The sequence below is a fragment of the Lactuca sativa genome, chromosome 4 (genome assembly GCF_002870075.4).
Source record: "Lactuca sativa cultivar Salinas chromosome 4, Lsat_Salinas_v11, whole genome shotgun sequence".
In the NCBI taxonomy this organism is placed as follows: domain Eukaryota; kingdom Viridiplantae; phylum Streptophyta; class Magnoliopsida; order Asterales; family Asteraceae; genus Lactuca; species Lactuca sativa.
Window position 1 is genome coordinate 323,456,328 of NC_056626.2, and position 12,190 is coordinate 323,468,517.

Consider the following 12,190-nt stretch of genomic DNA (forward strand, 5'->3'; position numbering starts at 1 on the left):
TTGCTCAGAAAATGATTGACTTTATCAAAAAGATTGAGCTTAGTCTGAAAAAAAGTGTTTGCAAAATTTAAAGTGATAATGGTTCTGAGTTTAAAAATCCAACTCTTGATTCTTTTCTCACAAGCAAAGGCATTTCGCATAATTTCTCAACACCATATACTCCTCAACACAATGGTGTTGTTGAAAGAAGAAATCGATCTTTATGCAAAGCAGCCAGATTCATGTTAACATATGCGAATCTACCTCAATATCTTTGGGTTGAAGCAGTTTCTACTGCATGTTTTACTCAGAATCGATCATTCATTCATCGAAGATTCAATGTTACTCCATATGAAATAATCAACAATAGGAAACCTAATGTCAAATTCTTTCATGTTTTTGATTGCAGGTGTTTTATAATGAATCTCAAAGATACTTTGTCCAAGTTCCAAGCTAAAGCTAATGAAGGCATATTCTTAGGATATTCGCACAATTCAGTTGCATACAAAGTGCTCAACAAAAGAACAAGAAAAGTTGAAGAAACTTTCAATTTAACATTTGATGATTACTATCTTAAACAAACGGATAGTAAATTTGAAAATAAATTAATTCTTGTTGATTCAACTACTCAAATTAATAATTCTGAAATAAATGATTTTGATTATGACTTAATTTTCGGCATACCTAACAGGGCAATTAATGCGGAAACTAATGCTCCTGATAATCAAACATCAGAATCCTCAAAACATACTGATGATTCGACAATTACTACAAGGTCAATATCTTGCGAAAGTGTGCCTGATGCTCGTATGGAGGGGGAGCATACACTCAACAATGAAGACAATCAAAATATGAATCATCAAGTTGAGGGGGAGCATTCGCAATCTCAACATAATTATCAAGTTGAGGGGGAGCATTCGCAAAATCAACAGGAACATCATTTTGAGGGGGAGCATCAAGATGAACATCATGTTGAGGAAGAGAATGATACAACAGAGAAACATAATCTTGGTGAAAATGATGAATTTCATGAAATTAATGATAATTTTTCTGTTGCAGGATCTGAAAATGAAGATATGTATGAAGATGCATGTGACAACTTTCAATTCAGGTCATTCTCGGACTCATGCATCTTTATAAAAACCATTCATGCACAACATGCCATGGCCTAGTAGTATAGATTAGATTAAAATCTTGCATAAACTAGGATCCAACTAAGATCTAGGACTAATATACTTGACACTTACGATTCTAGTAAGTTGCTTAACTACAATAGGAAATGCCAATACTATAATTAGAATGAAACTTCAAACTTGTTACAATTGAAAAAGGGTATAAAACCCAAAAAAATAAATTAAAATATTCTAATTATATTTCAATATGATGGTGAATATCAAACTATATTCCAAAAACCCTAAAGAGCCAAAAATCCAAATTTATAAATCTTAAAGCTTAAAAACTTTATAAAAATTGGCTATAAACTTCCTAATATCAAATTCTTATTAATAAAATTATGGATTATATCAATGAAATAAAATTTTAATTTATCAAACATTAAGCATAATTTATTAGTTAAAAACAAGATTTTTAAATAAATCAAAAATTGCTTAAAGAATCACTTTTATAAAAATCTGGGGTTTTATAAAATTTAAGAGGGAATTTTATAAAGTTTGAATTTAGAAGAGAGAGGAGGCTTTAATACTCAAAACTCCGGCCACTCTCCCCTCCCCCATGCTCTCTCTTCCCAAAACTCAATCATTAAGATCATTCCCTACACTCTTCCACTTCTCTCTTCACTCCATCTCACACTCCTTCTCCAAGAAAACTCTCCCACTTCCAAGACCACTCCTACACATCAGAAAATCCTCCATTCTCTGCCATAATTTCGAAATTGAGAAGGCCTTGAAGTGTTCTTGCTTCTCTCAAGATCAAAACCAAGGTAAACAACACAATCTTCCCTCATAGTTTCATGATTTTACTTCCTCTTCTTCATGGTTCTTCACTACTCTTCGGATTCTATCCCCTTCCATGGCTAGAAATCCTTACTTTTTCCCTTGTGGTTTGTAGATTCTCACCATAACACAATGCATGTGTTTGAGATGGTGAAAATCCGAGATCAAACCCATGCAAGGAGTGAAAAAGATGCACATGTGTTCATGTGACTTCAAAACCGAGTATTACATCTTCTTCTCCATTTCTTTTGTGTTCTTGCATGACCAAAAGCATTTAAACCATTTCTAGTACATCTTGGATGCTCATTCACTCCATGCATGTGCTAGAAATCGGACCTTAACAGAAGCATGCATGTTGTTCTTGTCAAAATGCCCTAAGAATGCACTCAAAGCAAACAGGGAAGACATGCAATCTGCCAGACTACTTTGTTCAGCTTTGAACGGCCATAACTCGGTCATTACTTAACCAAATCCTGATATTGTTTTTGTATTGGATATTTCCACGAGTTAACTGTCAAACGCAACTGGTCTCACTGTAAAATATTAAATATCGGATTTTTGGCAATTTTTACAAAATGGTTGCGCAAACAACTCTTTTTCTGTGATCACCATTTTTGCCTTACGTGATCAGTGGCCTTAAGCCCAACCATAAATCTGGGGAAAAATAATTTAGAAACTTAAAATATCCAGTGAAGGATGGCTGAAATTTCGTGGCTTAAAACCTCACAGAATGTGCTACTCAAATTCATAAACTCCAGCCACATTTACATCTCATGCACTATAATGTGCAACATTTCTTAACTTGTTTGGGTTCAATACCCCTATTTTCCCTTCTGAATAAATTTTGAACATTTTTCCTTTTAAAAGCCCTCACATGCATGTGATAATTTGTAAAATACCAAGGGCTAGAACCAATTCCTTAATTAATTATAAAAATAGTTATTTAATGTCTTTAAATTCCAAATAATCAATTTCAAAAAGTATAAAAATCTGAAAATTTGTATTTTGAATATAATCACAGAATAAGAAACCCATTTAAATTTTCAGATAGTTTGGACACTGTTTGATATTTATTCCATATTTTTCATTAAATTGGAGCATGAAATTATAATCTCGGGTTATTGGTCCCAAAGTTCCTAACCAATATTTTTTTCAACCTTAGGAACTTTATAAGAACCTGTAAAAGTTAAATTGGGTAATTTTGAAAACTTTTTTCTATTCATTTCAATTTTTATTGGAATAAATGATCAAAAATCATAAAATATAATTAAACAGCTTGGAAATCCATTTTTATATTTTCCCAGCTTAGTATTGTGTAATAACAGTTAAATAAAAAGTTTGAGAATTTTTATCCTTTGAATGTTATTTTTCGGGAATTTATGATGTTATAAAGACTTAAAAATTTGAAAAGTAGTTTACCATATCAAAAATTCAAGGAAAATTTTCTGGAAAACCTCTATTGTATTTACAATGAAAATACAAGGTTTGACAATTTTTGGAAACTGTTTGATAATATTTTACAATTTTAGGAATATAAAACAGCTTAAATGTGTAGAAATACCTTTAATTTATATTACTAAATCTGGAAAATTAATATTCCAAAGTTGTAATTAATCGCACGAATTGTAGAATTTCATCATTTCAGAAAAAGTGTAACCAATTAATATTAAATACAATACTAAAACACAAATTGGCATTTCGCTATATGTAGAGTTTAGTATATTAGCGTTAGATTTCGACATGGAAACTCACTAGTGTGTGTTTGATGTTGTAGGATCCCAGTAGTAAGACGTTGGTGCATTCCGAAGCACCACTTGTACCTACACGAAACATTGTGAGTATTCACCAATCCCCTATTTTTGGTTTTTAAATGTTTTGGGGTGGAAAAGCATGTCCTAAACTATTTTTATGTTTGTTGTATTTATTTTGACTCGTATGAAACTTGGTTGCTATATTTCGTATGTATGTGTATGTTACTTTAATTCATGAGGATTGTATCGCGGTTAAGTCCCTGGAATCTCTAGACACAACTCATTAACTCTTTTGAGCCTATGGTTATTATGGATAGCGCTATCAGGAAGTAGACAACTGCTCACTCACACGATTCGCTTGAGTGCATTTTACCATTTTATACACTATGTTTCCGATACACATAGTAGTCAATAGGGTACGATTCGGTCATTAGGCTTGGGTTGTGAACTCATGAATGGAAACTTGATGTACATACTATTCTTTATGCACATACGAAACTTGTATTCCCATGTTAGCAACGACACTTGTATACTTATTTTAGCAATGAAACTTGAATACTTATTTTGTAACGTCCCAAAATTCAAGACTAAAAATTTCTTTTAATAAAATATTACTTAAAGTAAAATCGTCGATTCAAAGCATAATCAAAGTAATAGTTTTCAAAACACATGTTCATTATCAGAGTACTACATCCCAGGCTATCTAAAATATGGTGTGTGCCATGCGATCATCCCGAGCTCCATCATCCGCTACCGGAAGTACCTGAAACCAAAACTGAAAACCGTAAGCACGAAGCTTAGTGAGTTCCCCCATCATACCATACAACCACATAACATACATATATTGTCAGACATATCTGTGTGCCCGACCTACCCCTTCGGTCCTCTCGACCGGATACTGACTAACATATCTGGGAGCTTGCCTCCCCTTCGGTCCTCTCGACCGGGTACTGACTAACATATCTGGGAGTATGCCTCCCCTTCGGTCCTCTCGACCGGATAGTGACTAGCATATCTGGGTGCTGGTCTCCCCTTCGGTCCTCTCGACCGGGTACTGGGGACTATTTAACCCCCTACTACTACCACATAACACATATATCACATAATCTATCTAGCATGGTTGGGCATGACCGCCCCTTCGGCCCTATCGACCGGTAATCTGGGGGACTATCACCCCTTACTGCCTCTAACTCATATAAAAGATCATGCTAGCATGTAAACATAACATCACATACTATCAGACGTATCTGTGGTGTCTGACTACCCTTCGGTCCTAACAATCGAGTTCTACTGATGAGTCATGGAACCCCGTCCATGCTCTTACTGATAGTGAGATATGGGCCCAGCCCACACTCACTCTTTCCCTAACTTGGGCCTCGCCCTTGATCTGTTGCTAATGAGATGTGGAACACCATCCACACTCTGCTATTGGTGAGATACGGGACCTCGCCCACACTCACCTCCCTACCAGGAACATACAAGTATCACACAGACAACAAGTATAAACTATCACATAAACCATCCCTTGGGCACCTACCCGCTATCACTGGACCTCGTCCCAAATATCATACTAGCATACTGTGCCTAGGGCTAACCCCCGGGTATTCTACTCATAACTACATGGGCCGGCATTGTGGCCGTAGACCCATTCACATAAAAGGGAAACTCACCTGCGCTGGCTGAACTCGCTGATGATCCCACTAGCTGCTGCCCGACAACTCTCTGAACTCCTGCTCCACTCGCTCCCCGAGCTACCAACATCAATGCAACACTGAGTCTAACTGACCCCCAAAAGACAACCAAGTCAACTCTGGTCAAAGTCAAAGTCCTGGTCAAAGTCAACCTCCCAGGTCAACCCTACTCGCCGAGTCACCCTATTGACTCGCCGAGTTCATAAGTTCAGAGTCCTTTTATTCGCGACTCGACTCGCCGAGTCAGTCCATGACTCGCCGAGTCTACCGATTACCGAGTCCTGACCTGACCAACTCACCGAGTCTCCACCCGACTCACTAATTCGAATCTCAACTCGAAGGGTTTGGGGCTACGCGACCTGACTCGCCGAGTCCAAGAACAGACTCGCCGAGCACAAGGAAATCTTCATCCAACTTGCCGAGTTGTTCATCCAACTCGCCGAGTTCATGCCCATCTTCATCCGACTTGACGAGCTGTTCATCCCACTCGTCGAGTTTCTCCAAATCTTCATTCTACTCGCCGAGTCCACTCAAAGGACTCGCCAAGTCCATTCAGATCTCCCAACATGCAGCGGACTTTTGAGTCATGCAGGGACTCCAAACCATAGATCCTTAATTCCAAAGCTCAATCCCCACGTAAAGTTGCAAACTTTATGTATAACTAAAGAGATCTAGGCTCAAAACATACTAGGGTTTGGTTTAAGGACAAAAGGGCTTCACCAACTACTCATCTCCTGATGCTTTATGACATATTGGACCATCCCAACACTAGATCTGAAGTGGCAACAACATATCTAAGCCCCTAACTCGAATTAGGTCTCAATCAACCATAAAACCCCCAAATCTCATAACAAAATAGATCTAGATGCAAAGAAAGGAAAATGGCAGCTTAATACCTCCAAGATGAACACAAACTGAAGTAGATCTCGGATATACACCTCTCCTTTGAAGCAACCTTCTTGATCTTCAAGTTCCTTTCCAAAATTCCTTCCTCCAAAGCTATATCTCTCAAATGATGGAAGCTCACACGAAATCTAGGGTTTACAGGTTCTCTAGGATGATATGGAGGCTGAGGGAGGGACATAACACCCTTTATATAGGATACAACTCCCGGAATTAGGGTTTTCCTCGCACAGACCAGACTCGCCGAGTCTCCTTGGCCGACTCACCGAGTCGGTCACTTACTCCTCGACCCGGATCCCGCTCGGACTCGCCGAGTCGCCCCTAAAATTTAAGGTTTCTTTCCTTTCTTGGCCTTCCAGATTTTGGGTGTTACATATTTTAGCAACGAAACTTGTTACTCATTATAGCAATAAACTTGTTATTTATTATGGCGATGAACTCGTTTATCAATTATAGCCATCAACTTTGTTTCTCATTAAAGCAATGTACTTGTATTTACGAAAAGCCTTATTTCAAGCTCGATTTTATAAACTTGTGAACTCACCAACTATTTTCATAGTTGACGCTCGTTTTACATGCTTTTTAAGGAAATAATTAGTAAGTGGATATAAAGATTCATCATCATACATCATGTTGCATCGTGTTGAAGCTATTATGAAGTTATATTATGAACAATGTTATTTTGGAAAACTTGTACTTTGTTTCTTTTTAAGCTATAGGTTGTAAACTTTTAAATACTGCTATGGTGATGTATCTTTATCTTTTGAAATGAAACCGTTATCGCTGTAATATCTTGCATTTCCGCTTTAGCGGGGTGTGACAGAAGTGGTATCAGAGCTAAAGTTATAGAGAACATCGGTTTTTCTTTAAGAAAACACAACCTATAACTAAAACTTACAAAGAAATTCTTTTTACATCAAACATATTACTAGTATAATTAGGTCGGGAGTTGTATCATTGGACCTCGATTAAACATAGCCTGATCACCTATGTTTAATTAAGTAAAGATTTATACAAAGCCTGAGCTAATTATAATGGGGATATGTTCAACAAAATTTTTGAGAAAACTTTATTTCAAAAAAAAATTCAAAAGGTTAATTTTGGTGTGTGTAAGCATTGCATATTATAGGCATGCATTGTCATTTATTTCATATCTCATTGAAACTATGTCTCAGTCCACTATGTCAACATCGTCATCTTCCCGCGCTACCGCCTCAGCTGACGAGTCCGGCTACATCACTATTATCCCTCGACGTAATCCCCCCGCCTTGGTAGAAGAAGACCCATCGGAGGACACAGAAGATGCAGGAAACTCGGTGGAGATCAGCAATGACAACGCCCCGAGTCAACGACGCGAGGCATCACCTGCATCGTTGTTGCCACAGCCGCCACTTTATGGACTTCGCATTCGGAGGACGGCGAGGAAGAGTGTTCCCATTCCAGGAAGGATAGCCACCAACACAGCAGGACTTGACACGGCAGGACCTAGCGGGGTAGGACCCAGCGTTGCAGGACCGAGAGCACCCCCACCACAGAGAGTCATAGGGATACCTGTCAGGCAGCCAGGTATGACCCCGGAGGAGTCCCGGAGATTGCAGTCGATGGTTGCGGGCCTACGTTACAGTCTCGCGGTGATAGCTGGGCACCAGGAGGTATTGAACGAAGTGATGACAAGGATGGAAATCCTGTTTCAGCATTCGATGGAGGCTGCTAACACTGCTAGTGCTGCTAGACGAGAGGCAGGTCATGCGATGACAGCATATTATGTGCTTGAGGGCTATTACTAATTGTGGTGTTGATGTTTCTTGTTGGGATAGCGATTGGCATTTGGTTCTGATTTTAGTATTTTATTCTATTTTGTCATGAAATGAAAACCCATGTTGGGTGTCTTTTGGGAAAAACATTTAAAACTTTATTTTGGGATCGATGTATTGGTTTGGTTTTAAGATTATTTCAAATGGTAATGAAGAATTTTATTTTATGTTTCAAAACTTTTACAATGAGGTCAAACCCTAGAATTTATTTAGTCAATGGTTTAATAAAAAAAAAAGATTTTTCTTTTTTCTTTCCTTTCTCAAATCTATATGCATAGTATTAATGCAACCCATTAATTTGACAACACTTATGGTTTTCAAAATAGTAGTGAACTAAATATTATACATTATTTTATGTATTTATACGTATTTCTACTCTTGTGTCATAGAACCATGTCAGGAAGGCCTAATCGCGGGCGCCCACAGAACGAAACACCCGATGTTGCTCAAGTTGTAGCACAACAGCTCTTGGAAGCAATCCCAAACATCGTTACTCAAGTAACTGCAGGACTTAATGCTAACCAAGGAAGTAGTGGAGGAAACCGGGGAAATAATGAAAGAGAATGCAACTACAAGTCCTTTATGGCCTGTAAACCTAAGGAGTTCCATGGAAAGGAAGGTGCGGTCGGGTTGTTGAAATGGATTGACAGCATGGAGTTGGTCCTTCACATTAGCAAATGCCTCGAGCGCAACAAAGTTGAGTATGCATCTTGCTTACTCCAAGATAGGGCATTGACCTGGTGGAATACTCTAGTGCAAACCCGAGGCCGTGCAGCGGCATATCAGCTAACTTGGGAAGACCTGAAGAAGCTACTGAGAGAGGAGTATTGTCCCAAGGATGAAATTCAGAAGCTTGAATCTGAGTTTTGGAACCATTCTATGGTTGGAACACAAATAGAGAAGTACACAGTCCGATTTCATGAATTAGCAAAACAGGTACCTCACATGGTTACTCCTGAGGAGAAACGGATAGATCGTTACATCTGGGGTCTGGCACCAGAGATTCGGGGAATGGTTACTTCAGCAAACCCAACTACCATTCAGAGTGTAGTGACTTTGGCAAATCGATTGACTAACGACATGATTCGGACTAAGAATTCGGTAAAGGGAAGTTGTGGTGAAAAGAGAAAGATAGAAAATCAAGGAGAAAAGAGAAATGATGGTGGTTCAGGGAGGAAGCAAAAAACCACAAGGAATTTCATGGTGAGAACACATGAACAAGAGCCGGTGAGGAATCAGGAACGGGGGCAGTACATAGGGCCGCATCTAAAATGCGATAAGTGTAGGTTCCATCATGAAGGAGCGTGTGCAGTGTGTCGAAAATGTAATCGAATGGGCCATATAGCCAAGTATTGCAGGCTAAATAAGGATGAAAAAGGGCATGTTATGAGTGTGGGAGTACTGATCATCTTCGTAATGCGTGTCGCAAACTGAACAGGGGCTTGGTAACAACGGACAAGACCAAGCTAGGCAAAATTTCCAAGGAAATCAAGGCGAACGACCAAGAGGTCTAGCCTTTGTGATTGGTGCAGAAGAAGCTCGTCAGAACCCTGAAGTGATTACAGGTACGTTCCTCCTAAACAATCACTTTGCATGTGTAATATTCGATGCGGGAGCAGATAGGAATTTTGTTTCTTTAGCATTTAGACCGTTGATTGACTTGAAATCGAGAAAAATGAGGAATACTTTTGCTATTGAACTTGCTTATAGGCATGAAATTAGGTCTAATGAAATAATTTTTGGTTGTACTCTAAACTTAGCTGATAAACTCTTTAGCATTGACCTAATTCCTATAGAGCTAGGTAGTTTTGATGTGATAGTAGGGATGGATTGGTTATCCAAAAATAGAGCGGACATTGGTTGTTACGAGAAAGTCATTAGAGTGCCTCTCCCTAATGGAGAAACCTTTATCATACACGGTGAGAATCCAGGAAGAAGTTTAAACATAGTATCAAGCATGAAGATTCACAAGTACCTGAAGAAAAATTGTATTGCATTCATGACCCACGTGCTAGAAAGAGAACCTGAAGCTAAGCAACTCAAGGAGATTCCAGTGGTTCAAAATTATCCCGAAGTGTTTCCGGAGGAATTGCCCGGTCTACCCCCTCACAGGCAGGTCAAATTTCGGATAGACTTAATTCCCGGAGCGGCACCGGTAGCAAAATCACCATATCGCCTTGCACCATCCGAGATGCAAGAACTATCCGGACAACTTCAAGAACTTCTAGATAAAGGGTTTATTCGACCAAGTTCTTCACCTTGGGGAGCCCCAGTGTTATTCGTCAAAAATAAAGATGGATCGTTCCGAATGTGCATTGATTACAGAGAACTGAACAAGTTGACAATCAAGAATCGATATCCCCTCCTTCGAATAGATGACTTGTTTGATCAGTTGCAGGGCGCTTCCTACTTCTCAAAAATCGACCTTCGGTCAAGGTATCATCAACTAAGAATTTACGAAGGGGACATTCACAAAACAACATTTAGAACCTGTTATGGACATTATGAGTTCTTAGTCATGCCTTTTGGACTAACGAACGCACCCGCTGTTTTCATGGATTTGATGAATAGGGTCTGTAGACCATACCTAGACATGTTTGTAATTGTATTTATCGATGACATACTTGTTTACTCGCAAACCAAAGAAGACCATGAGAGACATCTGAGGCTAGTGTGGGAGCTGTTGAAGGAGCAGAAATTGTATGCCACGTTCACTAAGTGTGAAGTTTGAATTCGGGAAGTACATTTCCTTGGTCATGTGATCGGCGAAAGAAGAATCCATGTAGATCCGGTTAAGATTGAGGCAATTAAGAAGTGGGAAAACTCCAATTGCCCCAAGAGTTAAGCGCCATTCACGACACATTCCATGTCTCCAATCTTAAGAAATGTCTAACCGATGAAGCATTATTGATAATACCCCTGGAGGAAATTAAGATCAATGATAAACTAAACTTCGTTGAGGAACTGATAGAAATCCTTGACAGGGAGGTAAAACAACTTAAGCGGAGTAAGATCCTAATTATGAAAGTTTGATGGAACTCAAAACGCGGGCCGGAGTACACTTGGGAGCGCGAGGACTTCATGAAGGAAAAGTATCCACAACTTTTCCCATGCGATGACAAGCGATGACACATAATGAATTTCGGGACGAAATTCTTTTTAAGTGGGGGATACTTTGACAACTGTCAATTCAGGTCATTTCCGGACTCATGCATCTTTATAAAAACCATTCATGCACAACATGCCATGGCCTAGTAGTATAGATTAGGTCAAAATCTTGCATACACTAGGATCCATCTAAGATCTAGGACTAATATACTTGACGCTTACGATTCTAGTAAGTTGCTTAACTACAATAGGAAATGCCAATACTATAATTAGAATGAAACTTCAAACTTGTTACAATTGAAAAAGGGTATAAAACCCTAAAAATAAATTAAAATATTCTAATTATATTTCAATATGATGGTGAATATCAAACTATATTCAAAAAACCCTAAAGAGCCAAAAATCCAAATTTATAAATCTTAAAGCTTAAAAACTTTATAAAAATTGGCGATAAACTTCCTAATATCAAATTCTTATTAATCAAATTATGAATTATATCAATGAAATAAAAATTTAATTTATCAAACATTAAGCATAATTTATTAGTTAAAAACAAGATTTTTAAATAAATCAAACATTGCTTAAAGAATCACTTTTATAAAAATTTGGGGTTTTATAAAATTTAAGAGGGAATTTTATAAAGTTGGAATTTAGGAGAGAGAGGAGGCTTTAATGCTCAAAAATCCGGCCACTCTCCCCTCCCCCATGCTCTCTCTTCCCAAAACTCAATCATTAAGATCATTCCTACACTCTTCCACTTCTCTCTTCACTCCATCTGACACTCCTTCTCCAAGAAAACTCTCCCACTTCCAAGACCACTCCTACACATCAGAAAATCCTCCATTCTCTGCCATAATTTCGAAATTGAGAAGGCCTTGAAGTGTTCTTGCTTCTCTCAAGATCAAAACCAAGGTAAACAACACAATCCTCCCTCATAGTTTCATGATTTTACTTCCTCTTCTTCATGGTTCTTCTCTACTCTTCGGATTCTA

The 12,190-nt window shown here is 38.4% G+C and overlaps 1 protein-coding gene across 1 annotated transcript; it reads left to right on the forward strand.

Moving 5' to 3' along the window:
• Positions 1 to 8,483: 8,483 nt before the first annotated feature.
• Positions 8,484 to 9,826, forward strand: LOC128133676 (uncharacterized). The gene is made up of 3 exons (XM_052771195.1): positions 8,484 to 9,293; positions 9,529 to 9,655; positions 9,801 to 9,826. The coding sequence occupies exons 1-3, from the start codon at positions 8,484 to 8,486 to the stop codon at positions 9,824 to 9,826; spliced, it is 963 nt and encodes a 320-aa protein (XP_052627155.1).
• Positions 9,827 to 12,190: the final 2,364 nt, after the last annotated feature.

Excerpts from the sequence above, each read along its gene's own strand:
- LOC128133676 (XM_052771195.1), top strand. The coding sequence starts at position 8,484 with ATGTCAGGAAGGCCTAATCGCGGGCGCCCACAGAACGAAACACCCGAT. Across the intron at positions 9,294-9,528 it reads AAACCACAAGGAATTTCATG|GGGCTTGGTAACAACGGACA; the intron begins GTGAGAACACAT and ends CAAACTGAACAG. Across the intron at positions 9,656-9,800 it reads GAACCCTGAAGTGATTACAG|GCATGAAATTAGGTCTAATG; the intron begins GTACGTTCCTCC and ends ACTTGCTTATAG.